Source organism: Paroedura picta, chromosome 11, assembly GCF_049243985.1.
Source record: "Paroedura picta isolate Pp20150507F chromosome 11, Ppicta_v3.0, whole genome shotgun sequence".
Classification (NCBI taxonomy): Eukaryota; Metazoa; Chordata; class Lepidosauria; order Squamata; family Gekkonidae; genus Paroedura; species Paroedura picta.
Window position 1 is genome coordinate 8,376,555 of NC_135379.1, and position 21,149 is coordinate 8,397,703.

General features: G+C 44.6%; 1 protein-coding gene across 4 annotated transcripts in view; it reads right to left on the reverse strand.

The window, feature by feature from the left end:
* DIP2C (disco interacting protein 2 homolog C) overlaps window positions 1-21,149 on the reverse strand; it is a 287,193-nt gene that overhangs the window by 51,610 nt on the left and 214,434 nt on the right. For 2 of the 4 annotated variants that reach the window (XM_077304480.1, XM_077304478.1), the window contains 9 exons: window positions 20,215-20,306; window positions 17,514-17,624; window positions 10,519-10,596; window positions 8,399-8,522; window positions 6,234-6,343; window positions 5,102-5,204; window positions 4,505-4,569; window positions 2,019-2,112; window positions 1,438-1,557 (listed from right to left, as the gene is read on the reverse strand). In XM_077304480.1, the coding sequence (XP_077160595.1) occupies window positions 1,438-1,557; window positions 2,019-2,112; window positions 4,505-4,569; window positions 5,102-5,204; window positions 6,234-6,343; window positions 8,399-8,522; window positions 10,519-10,596; window positions 17,514-17,624; window positions 20,215-20,306 (897 nt within the window). The remainder of the gene's footprint in view (window positions 1-1,437; window positions 1,558-2,018; window positions 2,113-4,504; window positions 4,570-5,101; window positions 5,205-6,233; window positions 6,344-8,398; window positions 8,523-10,518; window positions 10,597-17,513; window positions 17,625-20,214; window positions 20,307-21,149) is intronic. The other 2 variants (XM_077304481.1, XM_077304479.1) reach the window with 1 other exon arrangement.

The following is a 21,149-nucleotide window of genomic DNA, read 5'->3' on the forward strand; positions in this document are numbered from 1 at the left end:
GGAGGAGGAGGAGGAGGAGAAGAAGAGGAGGAGGAGGAGTTGGTTCTTATATGCAGCTTTTCTCTACCTGAAGGAGGCCCTGTGAGGTGGGTGAGGCTGAGAGAGCCCTGATATCACTGCTCAGTCAAAATAGTTTTATCAGGGCTGTGGCAAGCCCAAGGTCACCCAGCCGGCTGCATGTGGGGGACATCTGGAGAACCACATGTTGGCCACCACTGATCTATAATATGCCTTGTTCAAACAAACAAAAACTAATATACACCGGGCAGAGCTAGAGCAGCTTTTATACTTCCGACCACGATAGATTTAGTTTTCTGGCCTAAAATGTAAGAGGCAAAATACTCTTGTTTCTGCAATAATTTTGTGTATAATTTAATTTAAAAAGCCATGGAACCCAAAAATTCATTCTAGCAATTCCTAGCATGCTGGAAAAATCTAGTGAAAAACTATACTGGGCATCTGAAAAGAAAACTGGAGGGAAAAAAGTTCAAATAAATGGATCTTCATGCACTATTGAGAGCAAAATGTCGACTATTTTTCCTTTGGCTTCTAATAGCTGCTTATTCCTTTTTCTATGCCTGCACCATAAAACACAGGTTTGCCCTGTGAAGTGTGACTTGTGTTTGTGTGTATACAGTTAAGTACTTGCCTGTTTAAAAAATACATCTGGGAAAGGAAGCCAGCAGAGTGCCTAAAGACTTGAATGCCTAATTCCTTTCTACCACCAGCCCTTCCATTTGGGTCACACATGACAGGGCCCTCATTCTACGTCAATTTGTGTCACGGGATACGGACGAGTAAAAGCTGTCCACTGCATTCCCAGCGTTTGCCTCCTGCTCTTTCCTACCGCTTAAAGATAACTCTGATTCAGATGTTACATAACGGCTTGTCATGTCATGTATAATTGGATTAACGGCCATCGCCATTACACAGAATATCAACTTTGCTTTGGGATTCACTAAAGAGAAACAAAATAAAATCCCAAACAAAGAGTTTCTGAAAATGGACATCCAGCTTTTCTTTTTGCCGTTTGGGACAGTGCTATTTCATGCACACACATGTACCCCCCACACACACACACGCAACCCCCCTCCCACACGTACCCCTCCACACACACGTACCCCCCACACACATGGAATAACTATCTCCAGATGCCATCTACGAAGCAGTCCAGTCACTCTATCTAATTTTGTGCCTTTCACCATGAAAACTCGTGGAGCTGCCAGAGTAGAGCTGGGGTCTGCCCTTCCCCCACTGGGGGGGGGGGGGAATCTGAGAAGGGCGGGGTTCGGGGAAAGGAGGGACTCCGATAGGGTACAATGTCATGGAGACCACTTTCCAGACCAGCCATTTTCTCCAAGAGAGCTCCTCTCTATCACCTGGAGATGGGTTGTAACAACGGGAGGTTGGTAACCCTACTCCACAGCTACCACTTACAAGGATTGGCGCCATCGGCAACTATTAGCATACGGAGAGATGAAAGGTTGATGTCCCGTTGGTCTCGATGTGCTACTAATGCCCAGTGCATGTCCCTGGATTTCACACAAGCAACTTTTGCTGGGGAGAGAGAGAATGCGGAGGGAGGGGAAGGAGAAAGAGAGGGTTAAAAAGCTGGGTTAAGGAAGTTAAACATTAATTTAGAAACGTTCGAGCATGCTATGAATTGCATGATAAGTGAAAGGTATGTGTGTGGAAGTGCTGGGATCTCCCACTCCATGCCCAATTTAGTACCGAATCCCTGTCCTATATCAAAGATGAGCAAATGGGAAAATGGAGCCTGAATAGGGACCTTCATGTTTTATGCACCTCAAAGCAAAAGAGTGCAGGTGAGCAGGCTTCTGGATACGGCCGTTATCATAACTCCCGATAACTTTGTGAATATAAGCTCCCCATATAAGCATCACCACATTTATACCCCACTTTCCTCAAGAAGATTAAAGATGGGTTGTATGTATACACATGTGCACATTCCCAGCACGAAACCATGCTCCCCCCACACGCATCTTTATAGCCCTTACCTTTATACTGGCAGACCTTCTGTATCCAAGAAAGCGGATTTACCTTCATTAAAGAATATGGGATGCTTATAACGTGCATCATGTTCATAACACTCTGAAGTCAAATGAAAGAAAAGCAGGCGTCAACAATATTTCAAGGATTTTGTTAGTCCACATATGATTTTTTAACAGTGAGATATCCATCACAAGCCATAGGACGTTTGTAAAGAAAATCTTATTTATTTTTTACTCTTTCACAGAATCTCTGAGAAGCAGCATGGAATTGATGGCAATTCAGGTCTACCTAGCACATACAGCAGTCCTTTAGACCGTTTCTGCACCAGAGGCTCTGTGCCAGGCTGCAGGCTGGAGTCTGAGCTGGGGCAGGTTGCCCCGCCTCTTCCTCCTCCCGCATGGGGGAACATTTGACTTGATGCATCTTGTCTACCCCGGATTTATGCTCCCATATGGCAGCTGGGGCAGTGAAGTTCCCAGTGTGGAAGGAGTCCTAGTGAGGAACATCAGGTGGTAGCTTGCCTGTGTGAATGAGTCATTAAATAGAATGAAGAGTGCATACTCTAATTTCATCTCAGCAAACATGAGTATTCCAAATGGCCCCTAGTCACGCCTACATGTGCAAGTCCAGCGTGTCTGGAAGGCACATGATGTAGCAGACCAGCTGTACCTAAGGCTGGCGCCCTCAAAATTCTATGTACACCACCTTCAATTCCAGAATGGAAAAAGGCAGGCAACCGAACCAGATAAATAACATGAGTCAACTGTTATGTAATTAAGTGACAGATATTAAGCTTACATCATCACTGCTCATCACTTTGAACAGGAATTTAAAGGTCAGCGGCAGTCACCAGGACAACCCGGGTTAAGACTCCTTTCTGACAAAGCGCAAAGCAGAGGCTTAAACAGGTCGGAAACCCAGAGGCTAGACTTATCAGCTAACTCAAGGTGCAGCCCTGAAGGAAACAATTAATCCTTCTTAAGTAAGGTATAGTAGTATCTATTTTTAGATATTAGAAGCCAGAAAACCCAGTAACCGACAAAGGTCGTCCGGGAGACTTAAAATAGTCCATGCAAAGAAGAATGTGCAAAATAAGCTCAGGGTGTACTATTTAAAGATGCATTATCCCCTTAAATGGCAGACATGGACACTAGCCAGTACAGAAAGAAGTGACTCAGTGTCTGAGTGGCTAAAAATACAGACATGGGGACTCTGAAAACGAAACCAAAAAGGACAACAGAATCAAGTGTTTGAGAAACTTCAAGCATTTTTCTTGGATGCTTTAGGATGCTCTGGGCTGATCCTGCGTTGAGCAGGGGGTTGGACTAGATGGCCTGTATGGCCCCTTCCAACTCTATGATTCTAGGATTCTATGATTCATTGTGCTTCGGCCATCATAATCTCACAGTGTTTTACTGATTCTTTGGGAGCACTTCCATGAAATCTGGTGCAAGCACAGGGAATGCATTTACCTGCAAGCCATGCAGTGACACCACAACCTGGGTTCAGCTCTGGGCCCGGTGGCAGCTGCACTGCTCAGAAGCCACAGTGGGCATGCCGTGGGCAGCAGCTCAGCCTGGGAGTCTTGCTGGGTCCACCCGCGGCAAAGCTGCAGGCCCAGGAGTCGTACTGGGCATGGCAGAAAAGTGTGTGTGGGGAATTGAGGGCCTGAACTTGATTCCAATAGCTCACATGAATGGTTCATTCCACAGCTAAGTTCCATGGTGACCTTGCAAAAACCCGACTATTTGGAATCTGAATGTCCATTGATGAAAACAGACAGCTGGGCATAAGAAGAGCCCCGCTGGGTCAAATTAGCGGTCCATTTAGTCCAGCGTTCTGTTTCGCACACTGGCCAGCTAGCTGCCCTGGCTCCTAGTACTGGTTTCACAGGTTTACTGTCTCTGAATATAGAATCATAGAATCATAGAGTTGGAAGGGGCCATACAGGCCATCTAGTCCCTCCCCCTGCTCAACGCAGGATCAGCCCAAAGCATCCTAAAGCATCCAAGAAAAGTGTGCATCCAACCTTTGCTTGAAGACTGCCAGTGAGGGGGAGCTCACCACCTCCTTAGGCAGCCTATTCCACTGCTGAACTACTCTGACTGTGAAATATGGAGGATCTCTCACCTCACCATGGCTAGTCGCCATGGTAAGCTGCTACTAGACCTACCCCAGTGATTCGGTCTATCTTCCTTTTAAAGCCATCTAGGATAGAGGCCATGACTATCTTCACTGGCTCTGAAATCTGGGCAAAGTGATCTTTGGCTGCAACTGGCACTGAGAGCAAACCATTGGCTTAATTGCCTCTGCCTGCTTGCCCGGACAGTAATTGCTTGTCCAAGACAGTAATTGCTTCCATTGATTGTTTCCTAAAACACAACTTTTTCAGAGCCAGCCAGGGTCTGACTTGATGTCCAGCACATCTCTGACTGCTGACAGCCATAACGAAAGGACAAATTGATTTTAAAATAATACTTGCTTGACTTACCGTAAGAATCCCGTGCCACAAACCTACATCTTTCTTGAAATCTAATACATTCACAATGGTTTCAGCTATCCAACAAAGAGGGGGGGGGGAAACAAAAGGTTAATTAATGAGCACATACCACATTCTGAAGAAACTTCTTACTTTAGACCAGGGGTAGTCAAATTGCAGCCCTCCAGATGTCCATGAACTACAATTCCCAGAAGCCCCTGCCAGTGAATGCTGGCAGGGGCTTCTGGGAATTGTAGTTCATGGACATCTGGAGGGCCGCAGTTGGACTATCCCTGCTTTAGATGAGTAATTGAGATGTATTTTTGTGTCGAACAATGCAGCCGACAGAGGAGTGGGAAAACTATTCCAAGATACGCCACGACTGACAAAGGTAGGGTAATACGGACTGCTCACCCTTACTTTCATAATGCCTGATAACAATTTAAAAATAGGGTGTATATGTTCAAATACTGAATACGACAGGAATCTAATCGTCAAAAGTAAAGCGACTCCACATACAAAACAATGCCTAAAAGGAAACTGTGCTGGGCAGAATATCCCACTGGAATCTTAAACCGGTTTTAGAAATAGTTCAAAAATCCGAAATACCTTCTGTGTATCCACAGGCCTGCGTGAGGGCTTGGCAGTGGGTGAGCAACGCAATCCTTGTTACCGTCACTCCAAGAACGCTTCCGTCTTTACAGGTTTTGTACTGCAAAAGAGTTACTGTTTTCAGGACTCGAAGAAGCCACAGAACTGTTAATACCTGAAGAAGCTAGAGGGATATGGGCAGATGTCTGAGAGCGCTTTCCAGACCTAGATCCCACGGATTTCTGTGGCTGCATTCCAATTCCCCAAGAAATCTGAACACCCCGTAGCAAGATAATTCAGGCTCAGATGTCCTTGTACATGTTTGAAAGGGCATTTGAATAAACTGTAGATCAGGGATTCCCAACCAGGGGTCTGCGGACCCCTGGGGGTCTGTAAGAACTCTGGAAGGGGTCTGTGGCCTTTACCCTCTGCTTACATGGACTTGGACACATGCTAGGGAACTGGCTACCCATAGCCGGAGGACTCAGTGGTTAGGCCACGAGTGAAAAAGGGGGGAGGGGGAGTTGCTTGTGGCATGGTATATAGATATATCTGATAATTTTACATTTTCTTCTTAAGCTTCAGAGAGGTGGGCAATGAGAAAAATCAGCATGTTCCTCCATATGTCTTATCAAACAGATCTATGTATGCCAGTTATAGCAGAAAAAATGATAAGAGTAACCAGGTACTAGAGCCTCTTGTGGCGCAGAGTGGTAAGGCAGCAGACATGCAGTTTGAAAGCTCTGCCCATGAGGCTGGGAGTTCAATCCCAGCAGCCGGCTCAAGGTTGACTCAGCCTTCCATCCTTCCGAGGTGGGTAAAATGAGTACCCAGCTTGCTGGGGGGTAAACGGTAATGACTGGGGAAGGCACTGGCAAACCACCCCGTATTGAGTCTGCCATGAAAACGCTGGAGAGCGTCACCCCAAGGGTCAGACATGACTCGGTGCTTGCACAGGGGATACCTTTACCTTTACCTTTAACCAGGTACTAAGTTTGCGAGAAGGGAAAAACGTGTGCCAAATGCATGAGGTACATATAATATAGACGGAGACAGCCTTCTAATCCTCATGGGATTTATCTAGAATACCGAGATTCTCTGAGATATGTTGTGAATTAAGGAGAGGGGGACAAGAGGGATGCAAACTCACCTCGATGTATGCCGTGTCGTTATTCGCATCTTTGATATGTGGGAACCAGTCTCGGGGGGGCTTCGAAAGGTGTTTAGATTCTGTGACAAACCATAGCAGCTTGGGCCAGCCTTAGGAAACACAGAGGCAGTAGGGTTGTTTTAAATATTTGTTGGCCTTTTCACACTTAAAAATAGCATAATGTTTTACTAGGCTTGACTGTTGATGGGCCCAAGGAAAAATGGTCAGTTGACTGGTCAGATCAGGGATAGTCAAACTGCGGCCCTCCAGATGTCCATGGACTACAATTCCCAGGAGCCCCCTGCCAGCATTTGCTGGCAGGGGGCTCCTGGGAATTGTAGTCCATGGACATCTGGAGGGCCGCAGTTTGACTACCCCTGGGTCAGATACTTGTCAAATATTTGTCTAGCACTAATTCTGTCAGAGAGAATGGGGAGGAATGAGGCATACTTAAATTTTTAACAATTCCATTAACCGTTATTGTGAAATAATGAAGTTATTTTATTTATTTTATTTTTTAAAATTATAATTTGGTAATGTCAGGTGAGGTTTCTATGAACAACCAATTAACAAATCTTCTTCAGCTTTTATCCGGGAATACCAAGGTTAGCCTGGAATCAATTTTGGTGACACTAAAGTAGAAATAAAAGCCTCTTGTGGCACAGAGTGGTAAGCCAGCAGACATGCAGTCTGAAAGCTTTGCCCATGAGGCTGGGAGTTCAATCCCAGCAGCCGGCTCAAGGTTGACTCAGCCTTCCATCCTTCTGAGGTTGGTAAAATGAGTACCCAGCTTGCTGGGGGGTAAACGGTAATGACTGGGGAAGGCACTGGCAAACCACCCCGTATTGAGTCTGCCATGAAAACGCTGGAGGGCGTCACCCCAAGGGTCAGGCATGACTCGGTGCTTGCACAGGGGATACCTTTACCTTTAAAGTAGAAATAAAGTACAGGAGCAGCACCTACTTTAAAGGTCAGGAGCCAAATTTCCTCCGGGGATTCGGGTTTTTTTTTGGGGGGGCATCATCTGGGTATGGAATTGGGGTCACTGTGGGTGGGCAGGTAGTTGTGAATTTCCTGCATTCTGCAAAAAGTTGTACTAGATGACTCTGGAGGTCCTCTCCAACTCTGATTCTATGAATTCAGCATAGGAGGCGAGCAGAAAGGAATTCCAACAGTTTGGAAATGCCTGCCGTTGCAGCAGGTGGCCAGTGGGGGAAGTTCTGCCATGCTTCTAGGTTTGTCTCCATCCAAAGCAGTGCATTAAGGAAGCCGGCAGCACCCCTGCCCTTGCCAGTGAATGGTGCATAATGAGAAAAGGGTAGGCTGCTAGTTACAAGTTTCATTCTTTGCTTCATGGGATATTTGTCAGCGGTCAAATGGCAGGTGACCAATTTAACAGTCACAGCTGACACGCTACTGACTGCATGCAATTTTTAAACACATAAACGCTTACACAATTAAGGTTTGTTTAAATACATTAAGCACATTTATGGTGGTTGGTTATGGCAGCCCTTTATTCATGAAAAAAAATCTATATCCCGCAGCCTCCGCAATCTGCCCAGCGTATTTCATGTGAAACAAAGCAAGGAACCCAATTTAAAATACAAAATTATAAATAAAAAGAATGCATTAATCAACAGAAAACGATCAGTATTGTCAAGCAGTGGCACAGAACTCACCATGGAAATGGATATAAAATGGATATAAAAGCGAAAACATAAGCAGGGAAATAATAGAGCAGCAGGTCAAAATCGGCTAAAAACTTAGGCGAACAAAAGTATGAAGCCTGGGAGAAGCCTAGAAGGAGGTGGTCCTTCAGGCACCCCAAGCTGAAACCAATATTTTGAAGGTAAGTAACATTTTCTGTGCTACATGGAAACCAGTCTACCTTATTGGTGTTAAGGGGGAAAGAGAACTACAGGTGGGGACTAGGTCTCTGAGAAGACTCCACTTCTGTGCATGGTCCTCTTCACTTCCACGGAAGGGGGGCACCAGGAGTAATGCTTGAGAGGACTTTAAATTGGTGGGCCGGACAGTAAAGAAAGAGATGGTCCTTCAGGCATCTCAAGGTCAAACCGGTATTTTGAAGGTAGGTAAAATTTTCAGTGCTGCAGCATACATGAAAACCAGGCTACCTAATTGGGGATTGTGGGTGATTACCTCACCTTTGAACTGTGGTATTTCCCCTGTAGGGCTCTTAGGCAGTCCTTTATGGCATGCATCGCTAGTCAAGGCCACGGTAACACCACAGCTTCCGAGCAAGAAGCCTATCTGTTGACTTCCTGCATCCTGGTTGAAGACAAGAAACCAGCCATGAAAGTCAGTCAGTCCATGAGGTGATACTTGGATACAACTATGTAAAACAACTATGTAAAATACAAAACATTTTCTTCAATTACCAGATCAAAGGTTTTAAAAGACCCTGGTCAACTGCTACAGTCTGAACAAAGCTCTTTGTGTTACAGGCTTCAATGGGGCTTGGGGTAAGTTGCCAGCTCTGAGTTGGGAAATTCCTGGAGAACTGGGGAGTAGAACGAGGGGGGAGGGAAGGCAGAATTTGAGGAAGGGAGGGATGCCACAGGGCAGGGATGGCCAAGCTGTAGCTCTCCAGATGTCCATGGACTACAATTCTCATGATCCCATGGACATCTGGAGAGCCACAGTTTGGCCACCCCTGCATAGGGTATCACTCCAAAGCAGCCATTTTCTCCAGAGGAACTGAGGTTGGCAACCCCAGTTTGGGATGTTCCAGGGTTGGGGTAGAACAGAATCTCAAGTTAAACAAAATAAACAAAAAAATCTTGGAAAAAATCTATATTTGTAAGCCTTATGGCTATGGCTTGATAGATCATGTGTCAAAATGTCAGAAGGTTGCAAGAAAGAGATGGGGGAAAGGCCACTGGAGTCATTGGTCAGGGATTGAGACCCATGTCTTCTGCTTAGTTTAGAAAGTTCCTCTTCTTTTTATTAGCAAGCTCACCTAACCCCCCACCCCCTTAGTTTTCCTTCCGTGTCTACTTTACAGCCTGTCAGCAGCCCGATTAATCCAGGAAGCAGAATGATGCCTATCTAGATGCACTGCGGCTGAGGAAAATTTCCTCCCCCTGTTGTGAGACTTGAATTCAGGAAAGGCGTGTGTTAGGGAAGGAAAATGATTGGTAAATGGTTCAGAACCGACAAGAGGAACCTCTATTGTCACAACACCGATCCATTAGTGCGCTGATTAACATTCGCGAGATATGGCCCTAGATGGGGGAATGATTCATCAGTGGTATGCTAGTTCTGAAACTTGAGATTTCATTTAGCACAATGGGGAAGTGTGGGGAATAAATCTTCTATAAAGAAATAAATGTATACCTCTGGATATCAAAATAGTGCAGACTAACAATGGGAGAGGACTGTTTCTTTCACCCCCTTCTACTGGACTTTCTAAGCCCACCTGAAATCCACAGCTAGAATGTTAAACTCGAGATGCTCTTTGTCTGTTTCTAATAGGATACCCAGGGGAGGGTACTGGTTCAATTTACGCCGTTCTAAACAAACCATCCAACCCCACGCCATTGCGTATTTTTCTCGTTCTCTCTGTGTACAACCGAATAAGAACATCTGAGTGGGAAAAAGCTAAACCAGGAGAGTGATGCTGCTGGGGGCTGTACCCGAGGTTGCATGAGTCAATGAAAACAGACAGTTTCATAAAAACAGCACAAATACGCATGCAAACATCCCCATGCATCTGCTCAAGAAGAGCCAGAACACAACACGTTCCCATTTTAAAAGATCAAGAGGACATTTCCCAGAAACTGACTGGAAAGCAGATTCTAGAACTTTTTTTTGTGCCAGAATTAAATATTACATTCTTAACACAGGATGAAGAAATAGAAATGCATTAGAGGAATAAAGAGTGAGGAAAAAAACCTCTGGCTTTTGAAGTCATCATTAGGATAAAGTGAAGATTTGACACACAGGTATCCCGTTTTCCCACACTGGGCCCAATTCGAGTTTTGTTTTTCTTTTAATAAAATGCATCGTTACACCGATAAAAAAAAGCTAGGCATGACTTCCCATTCTTAGCACTAGGCTTTTCCACACTCTGATTTCAGAATATATTACACGGATGTTTTGGCATATGCTGGTTTTGAGCAACACGGTGGGATGAGCAAGTAAGCCGTCATCACTGGCATTAACCTATTCAAGTTCAGACATCCAACAAGTTCTCAACTCATTTGCAATTTCCGTTCATTAAGAATTAAGAGATTTATTCCCAGCTTGGCAAAGAAAGACATACTTTTGCAAGAAAAGTCTTCAGAAATGAGCTCTCATTTGGTTTTGCTTCTATGAAAATCCAGACAGAAGGAGGAGTCCCCTTTTTAAGATAAATAGAAAGAGACAAGAGGATGAAATCATGCCATTTGGGGAGAATTCTCTGCATGCTCGTCTATCAGTAGATTTTAGAGTGCCTGAATAGGTTACGGCGGAACTACAACGTTTAAAGGCATTCATCAGTTTTGGCAGATAAAAGTGCTCCTAAGGAGTCGAGCATAGACCTCCGTTACTTCCTAAAGATTCGGAAGAGGCTAAAACTGAAAAATAAAGTTATTTTCATGGCTATTAAATCCTAGATGCCAAGGCCACCTTTAGCAAGCGGTCCTTCAGTTAGCCGGACATCTTAATGTTGATTAGGAGACTGCGAAATTCAGCGTATGTCACCACAGTCTGCTTATCAAGATTCTGCTCCTGCCTTATCCAAAGGCAAATTAGAGTGTCTAATTTTATCCTCTTTGCCCAAAGCCGGCGGCTCATTGAGGATCTCAACCTAACCCTTCTGTTTCCAAACTCAGTTTTGCCACTCTGTCTTGTCAAGAAGCAGGCACAACTGACTTCAGTGTACGAAGCTCACAGCGGGGCCCGGAGGGAAGCGGCCAGAAAAGAAAGGCACACAATGTGAATGTTGACCTATGCTTCATGCAACGTGAACTATACTGTGCTAGCCCACAAAATCCTCTCTTGGTAGCCCAGTGAATACATATGTAAATCTCTTGTTCCCTTTGGAATGACAGTAACCCCTAGAGATTCAAGCCTTTATTTGAAACTAAGAACTTTAGATGCAGATATTCATCAACTATGACTCTGGAGAGCTTCAGGTTTACCTGCAGAAAATTAAAAGTATCTTTCCATCAAGCCCATTTTCTCCTGCCCAAAGGATCTTTTTACTAAGCCTGCCTTTCCCTCCCGCACTTTGTCAATAGGAGTTCTCCTGGCTCATGAAATGTCTGAAGCACACATTCAGTCAGAAGTATATCAACTGCACTATTAGACTAGCCTCCTGAAAGGTTAAGGTATTTATCCCCAAACCAGGTAAGTATCTCCCATTCAGAGAGAGCCAGCTTGGTGTAGTGGTTAGGAGGGCCAAGTTCTAATCTGGTGAGCTGGGTTTGATTCCTGCTCCTCCACATGCAGCCAGCTGGGTGACCTTGGGCTCGCCTCAGCACTGATAAAGCTGTTCTGACGGAACAGGAAGATCAGGGCTCTCTCAGCCTCACCTCCCTCACAGGGTGTCTGTTGTGGGGAGAGGAAAAGGAAGGTGATTGTAAGCCGCTTTGAGCCTCCTTCAGGTAGAGAAAAGCAGCATATAAGAGCCAACTCTTCTTATTCTTCAGTAATTTTATGACTCTCTCAGCCTCATCTCTCTCACAGGGTGTCTGTTGTGAGAGGAAAAGGAAGGTGATTGTAAGCTACTTTAAGCCTACTTCGGGTAGAGAAAAGCAGCGTATAAGAGCCAACTCTTCTTATTCTTCAGTAATATCAGGACTCTCTCAGCCTCACCTCCCTCACGGGGTGTGTGTTGGGGGGAGAGGAAAAGGAAGGTGATTGTAAGCCACTGTGAGCCTCCTTCAGGTAGAGAAAAGTGGCAACTCTTCTTCTTCTTCTCTTCTTCTTCTTAACTCTGCTTCTTCCTAATACTCTTCCCAAGGATTGCAGAAACAGTTTTTCTACAGTGAGACAGCACAAACACTCCCCCCCCCCCTCCAATTTCACCATGACTTCTTTTGTACAGTTCCTGTAAGTGCCGGAGAACACTAGATTTTCCAACAAAAATTTAGTGGAGGACTCATTCCATATTTCTCCATATTCTATGGTTTCACAGTGGCTTTATATAAGTGCTCAGGGATCTTGGCTCCAGAGAGTCTTGTTCCCATACCATTTATAAAGAATTCGTCAACCCAAAAATGAGCAACATGACACAGGAAAACCAGATAGGCTTTTAAGTGAACATGACAATGGCCAGGAGCAAAATCTACCCATCCTATCCATTATCTCCTACTAGTATGATTCTATCTCAGGAGGCTGTGGGTTCTCCATCTTTGGAAATTTTAAAACAGAGGCTAGATAGCCATCTGAGGAAAGGCTGACTCTGTGAAGGTTCAAGGGGGTGGCAGGTTACAGTGGATGGCCCATGAGGTCCCAACTCTATGATTCTATGATTCTATGATTCTATCTCCAGCTAACAACTGTCAAGTCAGTTGAATCTACATTTAGTCTGAACTGGAGACACAAATTAACTTATATCTACCGGGGACCCACAGAGGCCTGAGACAACCAGTTCCTCAGCCATACCAATTTTAAGATGGGGTTTGAAAATCATAAATTACTACTCATTGCCCAACAGAAGCCTGTTAGGTCAAGAAACAGAACAGGGGAAGTTTTAAACAGAGATGACATAGGAAAGGAGTTATGGACAGAGCAGAGGCCAACCTAAAGGAAGCCAAGAAGCTGGGATTTGTACACAAATGGATGAAAAAGCAGCACGGGGCAAGACTGTGGCATGAAGCAGCCGGAAAAGAGGTGAGTTTGCTTGTTTACAATCTTTGTCCCCAGCATTTTGAGCCACAAAATGCGAAACAAACTGAAAGCCACGATAAATTCTGTATTCCCCCCACGCCCCAAAAAAGAAAGAAGGATGGATTTAGAAAATGTACATGCCGTCACTCCAGAGAACTGCTCAAGGCAGCTTACAACCGAAAATACAAAACCGAACCAACCATCAAAAACAAACACCGAGCAGCATAAAGCGATATTCAGGAAACGGTCCTAAATCTGGAAGGAGATCATTAAGCAGCCGAAAAAGAAAAAGATGGAACTTCTCAAGTCCGAAGCCTGGGTATGAAGAGGTGTTTTGGCCTGGCACCTCAAGGAAAGGAAAAGTAGGTGTATCAGGCAAACCTCAAGGGGGAAAGTATCCTAAAGGTGAGACACCACCTCCGAAAAAGCTCTGATTGTTGCCATCCCTGGTTTCACAACTGAGAATGGAGCGGGGGTGGGGGTAATGAAGAACAGAGCTTGCAAAGGGCATCTTAACCAACGTGGAAGGAGTTGGTCCTTCATCACAAAGCCGTATCATCCAAACGAAAAACCAAGCCAACCGAAACCTTTTTCATAATGAATTATTTCCCAAGAGCATTTAGGAAAAAAGAGCCTAGATGTCAATAAAGAGGAAACCTTTAAAAACAACCTCCCCATGAAGGTACTCACATGCCATTGCTGAAAGGGTCCTAGCCATTCATCCACCCATAAAACCTTGCATGCATTGATTTGTATGAGAAATTGGAACTGGCCATTGGTCTACACGCTGAACTTCAATTCATATGTGGCCACACCTTGCATTTGGGTGATGGGAAGGGAACATGCTGCATCTGACTGGTACAAAGCCACTGCTCAGTAGGAACCTCTCGTGTAAGAAGCTGCAAAATGAGTCCTTAAAGGCATAATGGAAGCGCATAGGAGTTTCAAGCAGGTCAAGTCCACAGGGGAGTCTCACATGCATGAGAAGGGATGAAATAAAATGCATTTATTCCATTGGCCATTGCTGCTGCTATAGTCATCATACTGGCCCATAATTTACCTGGAACTTGACTGCCATATTTGATTTACAATCTTTTCTTTCGCAATAGGGATAGGGATGTGAGTGTCCTGCATAGTACAGGGGGGGTTGGACTAGATGACCCATGAGGTCCCTTCCAACTCTATTATTCTATGATTCCATGATTCTACAAAAGGTGCAAAGTTAAGAATGTAGACGGTCTTCATTGATAAAGCATTAAGAGCCCAGATAACTGGGGAAGCGGGGAGAGGAAAGCATAACCCAGGCTACCATTCTGATAAATCTCATCTTCTACCCAGGCCAGTAAATTCTAGTCCTGCAGCCAGTCAAGTAAAGCATCTACTTTTGGCATAGCTTATATGATTTTCTACTCACTGCTTGCACTCCAGTTCCAATTGTATATAAACATGTTCAAGCAACAACAATAGCCGGAGTTCCTTCCAAACCTAGCTTTTGTTCATCCCCAAGCTGCTTATAAATATTTTTCCTACATAATTTCTTCTTCCTTTCTTCCCTGAATTTCTTAAGTGCATTTCTTAAAATGATCTCAGCAAAGATTTAAGCTACAGGATTTGGGCTAACTGTCCAAGGTTTTTGAGTAAATCTCACAAAAAAAACCCACAGACAAAACCAGAATTAGTCACATCGTGATTTGGGCATGACACTTTTCTCTGCATTTTCAGCTGTCTATCGAAAACAATGTCATAAAAAAGGCCAGCTGTTCATGTACAGGGGAGAACATATGAAAGTTGGGCAATTCCACCTGTGATTCATTGAACATCTGAGAACAACACTCTTACTGAAGTTCAACCTGAAGGCCCAAAACTAAGACCCAAATTCAGTCCAGCTATCCTATAAATGTATGCACTTGTATGCAAAAATATTCATAAATATCCTCACTTGTATCACAAAAAATTCTCTCTCTAAAGCATGGAAAGTTGGAATTTCTTGTAAAGAATAAACAAGACTCTGAGCAGGGGGTTGGACTAGATGGCCTGTATGGCCCCTTCCAACTCTATGATTCTGTGATACTCCCATTTTGCTGTTTGCACTGTCATGTCCTCAGTTCAATATTAGTGCAAGTAAAATACAACTCCCATAATTAAAAAAAATAGTGGTTATATTCCGCAGCATGACTCACAACTTTCAAGATATGTCCTGAAATATTGTCTAGTTGAGAGAAGGGGCCAATCTCATCAGATCTTGGAAGTTAATTAGGGTGAGCTCTGATTAAAACTTGGATGGGAGATTTCCAAGGAAGATTGTAGAGGAAGGCAATGGCAAACTATGCTGGTGTGTCATTTGCCATGAACACCCCTTGTTGGGGTCACCATAAGTTGACTGTGATTTGATGGCACTTTACACACACAAACAAAACGAGTTTCTATTTAATTTTTTTTTAAGGTATACTCAAGTTTTCGGTAAAACAGAGATTGCCATCTTAAACTTGTTTGGACAAGCATGAACACAACACAGCGAATTTCCATTTTTTTAGCTGAAACATTGGGATGTTATTCTCAGTACCCATAGTTTCTTCCAGGGGCATATTTCAGACAGTTGTGACTAAATGATCATCCGTGAAACATTTTAAAATACAATCCCAAACACAGAGTCCATCGGCATGACAACGATCAAGCAATTTAAGATACGGAATATCTACCGCCATAGATCTGAAATGACTTTGTCAAGATTTGTCATTTGAAATGCTACTTACGAACTAGCTGGATTCTAAAGACAACTTTGATACTTTCTGAATAATCTTCCTTTTTTAAAGGGCCCCCATAGGGCTGGCAAATGTTGCCGGCATAACGCTTAAGAGATTTAATCACTTGAGTAAGGGGTTAAAGTGGTCTGGAAATTCTAAGCCTATTAAAGGGGTTAAAGTGGTCTGGGAATTCCAACCCTATTCTGCATGATTGTGCCATTTCTGGGGTTTCTGGGAATTCTAAGTCAAGCAATAGAAAAGAAAGCTGAAAAATTCACAGCCTAAGACAGGTTTTCTGCATCAGGGTGTCTTGAAATCCTGGAGTTTCTTGATGGGCTTGGAAGGGTTTCCTGTATGGGTGGGAGTTAATTAAAATTTTATGCATTTTTAACATTTGTTAAACATTTATTGGGTGATATGACCATATATGGTCATGTTGACCTCTCCTCCGCCTCCCAACATGGCTGATGATGGGACTGGAGGGGTCAGGAAGGGGAGGGGCCTCAGGTGGTCATGTACACAGTTCTGCTTCCCAACCCTATTCTGCATGATTGTGCCATTTCTGGGGTTTCTCAAAGCCTGAATAATGCTCCAGAGGTTTCTCAATGATAAAAAAAATTGAGAAAGGCTGGTCTAAGAAGAACAGGGGAGAGAAGGCAGTATGGCATAGCCTAATCTTAGTATTGTTGTTGTTGTTGTTGTTGTTATTATTATTTCAATTTATTCCCCGCCACTCCCTGACTGGCTCGTGGTGGGTTACAGCTTCTTATAAAATACCCATTAAAACACCCACTAAAAAACATCAAGAAACCCAACATGGCGGCAAACCCAATCCAACCCGCCACTACTAGAGGGGTGGAGAAGGAGGTCTAATGATGTACTACTCAAACCCGAGGGGGGCATTGATCTACCTCGCTGACCCCAGCCTCAACCACAGACCTGGTGGAAGAGCTCCGTCTTACAGACCCTGCGGAATGCTGAAAGATCCTGCAGGGCCCATAGCTCACCCGGGAGCTCATTCCACCAGGTAGGGGCCAGGACTGAAAAGTTTGGGATCACAGGAGCTAAGCAGGGTTGGTACTTAGACGGAAGAACGCCAAGGAAGGCAAACCACCTCTACTTCTAGAAAGCTCCTTGCTAGGGTTGTCATAAGTCAGCTGTGACAGCACTTTATAGACACAAGAAGAGCACAGTTGGGTTTGGAGTCTGAAAAGTTCTTGCCCAGCAAAACTGAATTCTGTTCATTTTAGCTGAGGACTTCAGATTCTCACTTGCACCATGTCCCTAAAGCTAAATTGTGCACTTCAACAGCATTTAAACTAATTTAGCCAGCATGTTCCCATAGCCCGTTTCATAGTTTTATATGCATTTCTGATTCTGACATGGAACATTGCGGATCTTTATGGCAAGAACAGAACCACCCCTAATAGAGTCCCAAATGGTTACATTGTTCTCGATCTACCTAGTTTTTCTGGGCACAGCTTCCAAACCAGACTAAAATATGACCAAAAATCCAAAGAACTCTAGCCACAGCATGCACAGGAGGGTGACCTTTCATCAAATCATGTTACATAACAATAGATCAGCGTTTCCCATTTTGTCCCAAGATACGTGACTTATTCAGGCAGTCCAATCCTGTTGCAAATTGTTCTGACAGCAATTCTGATGGCAACAACAAGAAACTGTTCTCTCTTACCTTTCTGGTAAGTGGCACTTCAATAGGAACTGGGACAACTTCGGCAAGGAGGCAGCCATAAAACGCTACCATAAAAGCAGCAGGATCATTGTTGGGGAAAACTAGCGCTACCTGTAGAAGGAATATACAGGCACACATTTTAAAAGCCTCTCAAGGAACCTTTTCTTCCTACCTTTAGTCAAGGCACAACAAAGATGCAATATATATTTGACAGCACCATAATGTTTTAGCTGAAAATGGAGAGCGAGAAGTAAAATTAAAATGCGGACAGAACCATGGGCAAAACGAGTTTTAGTATTGGTCTTCTTCCCATTGCTAAAGGATACTATCGATCTTTTCAGGTACGTAGCCGTGTTGGTCTGAAGTAGCACAACAAAATCAGCGTCTGACATAGTGTGAGTGCCTGCACTCGAAAGCTCACGCCTTGAATATATCTTTGTTGGTCTTAAAGGTGCCACTGGACGCTGATTTTACTGATCTTTTGTTCCATAAGGGCTGCTTCCACTCTGAAATTTCCATTCAGTTCATGCATGGAAACTTTCTTTTAGCTGCCACTAAGATTCTTTCGTTCCTCCCGAAGGAAGGAAAAGAATATGCAGAGACCAAAATATGTTTAATATGGCAGTGTGCATCAAGGCTAGAAGCTTTCCAATTCTTGCTGCTCTTTTCTCCCTGTAGCTACAAGGTGACATCTTTGAAAAAAACTAGCAGCAGGCTTGTATAGCTTAGCAACCATCTTGAAATGGGCCTACCAAAAGCCACAGTCCTGCTTGAGAGTAGAACAGCTTAGAGCAGGGGTAATCAACCTGTGGTCCTCCAGATGTTCATGGACTACAATTCCCATGAGCCCCTGCCAGCAAACACTGGCAGGGGCTCATGGGAATTGTAGTCCATGAACATCTGGAGGACCACAGGTTGACTACCCCTGAGCTAGAGCAGTAGCAACACAGAGATGACAGAGATTTTCGAGTTGAGAATTGGAAGCTCATACCCTGAAAATGTTGTTAGCCTCTAAAACAGGGATTCCCAACTGGGGTCCATGGACCCTTGGGGGTCGGCGGGAGTTCTGAAAGGGGTCCATAGAAACGGAAGTGGCATAAGATAGGGGAGGGGGCTCCAGGCTGTTTTCTCAGCTCCCAGTATTCTTTCCAGCCTGCATGAGGCAGAGCCACAACAGTAGAAATAAAGACGAGGAGGGAGGAGCAAAAAGAAGGCTAAGAAGATGCATGCCATTTCCGGAGGCATGGCAGGGGAAGGGGGGGCATGGCAATCTGACATCACTTCCGGGGGTTCCTCAAAGTCTGAAAAACTATTTCAGGGACTCCTCCATGGTCAAAAGATTTCTCTAAGGGACTACTTGACTCAAATCTAACTGCTCTTCCATAATCTTGTCACGTTTTAGGAGGCAAGCAATTTTCGGTTCCCTACTCTGGATCCGGCTCTCCGCAGCTCTGAGTTTTATTATGTCTCTGTGTTTTTATTACACCCCTTCCCCCAGTATTTCATTGCACTTTTATTTGGATATTTACTTTATAGAGGTGATTAAGCTATCTGGGGCTTTGCTAAATGAAATAGATGTGGCCTATGAGCACGGCGGGTGGGATTACGCACGAGGAACCGTGCTTGGAAGCCTTGTTATGCAAAATCAAAAACATGCAAATGGCATGGTGGTTCCCCCCTCCCCCCCCCATCATACATATTTTATATGTTGTCACAGATACATGATAATTATTTTTTACACTGAAACAGAGAAACCTATGCGGGAAAGAGATCAAAAGTTTCCAGAGACTAAAGACAAGAAAACTACTTGTCAGAAAGAGCTGCTGACAAGAATTTTGAAAAGAAACCCTGCGATAGAGGAGGAGAATAGTGGTTGAAATATTCCCCACACCTCAACATAAAGGAGCATCTGGGAACTGTTTCTCCCCAAAAGGGAGACAATCAATGGCCTCCTAATCTGAGTTTGTGTGACTACCCTACACAGTTCCCAGTGCGGGACAACAAAGAAACCACACCAGACCGACACAAGTTCTTACTCTGCGGATTCAAGAACATCTCCTAGTCCATCCCCACTACTCCCGTTAGTAATGCTTCTGTGCTCTTGCACCAAGCGGGGATGTTTTTAACGGCCCGTGCTCCGCATCATCTTAATTAGCCGGCAACGTTCCTTGGTTCGGGCCCGGGTCCCTGCACAAGGCCCTGATTGTTTAAGGCTTCTGACTTTTATTATTACCGAAATTGATTTCATCCACATGACAACATGCTCTTAATGCTCTTCGTATAAGGAAGCCTTTGTGACACAGATTCCTTTCTCAAAAGTTACTTGAAAGAAAAGGGGGAAAAAAAGATAGGCTCTTTGGGCTAAATTCTCCACAGACTTCCAGTCACTTTTACTGTTAGTGTCAGACGCGATCCGCTGAACCAAAAGCCACAGCGTTATTACTCAGTGAGTCAGGAGATTCATAGTGTGTGGATGCCCAGAATCTGCCACTCGTGTGCTTTAAAGCAGGGGTAGTCAACCTGTGGTCCTCCAGGTGTCCATGGACTACCATTCCCATGAGCCCCTGCCAGCAAAAGCTGGCAGGGGCTCATGGGAATGGTAGTCCATGGACATCTGGAGGACCACAGGTTGACTACCCCTGCTTTAAAGGATAAAGCCGGATACCATTAGAAACCGTGCAATAACTACTCCAACACTTACCCGGTCTCCTGGCCGCACCATTGGTTCTTGCTTTGTGCCTAATTTATGGAGGATGTTGTACGCAACCTTCATACTACGGGTCCAAAGTTTGCCTATTCATAAAACAAATAGTAAAGTCACCTTTAAAATGGGATACACAGTTGTTGTTGTTGTTGTTGTTGTTATTATTAGATTTATTTCCCCCTCTCCCTGCAGGCTCGGGGCGGGTGACAATAATCTCAACCCCATTAAAACCCACTGAAACCCCCATTAAAACTATAAGATACTAACATGATGGCAGAAAATGCCCATCCCTCCCCATACTAATATTAGAGATAATGGAAGATTGCGATGTACACTTCCTAACTCCCAGGGGGGGGGTGTTTGTGTGATGTCCCTAGTTCGCTGGCCCCAGCCTCAACCATAAACCTGGTGGAAGAGCTCCGTTTTGCAGGCCCTGCAGAAAGCTGACAAATCCCGTAGGGCCCTTAGCTCACCCGGGAGCTCATTCCACCAGGTAGGGGCCAGGACCGAGAAGGCCCCGGCCCTGGTCATGGCTAGGCACGCTTCCTTAGGACCGGGAATGATCAATAGTTTCTCACCCGCAGAGCATAAAGCCCTGCAGGAAGCGTAGGGCGGCAGGCGGTCCCTCAGGTATGTGGGTCCCAACTCGCGTGTGGCCTTAAAGGTTAGAACCAGAACCTTGAACCGGATCCGGATTCAGTTTTATTCTAAATAGGATTCAGGCAGTTTTCATTCTCTCTCTCTCTCTCTCTCTCTCTCTCTCTCTCACACACACACACACACACACACGCGCGCGCGTTTGTCAAATGGCTTTGGTACCTTCTGGAGAGCAATCTGGTATTCCAATGCACATCTTGTCATATAAGATATGAAGAAGTCCCTTGTGCTATTGCACTTATCCAATCCCATCAGATCCCCAGACTAACCAGGAT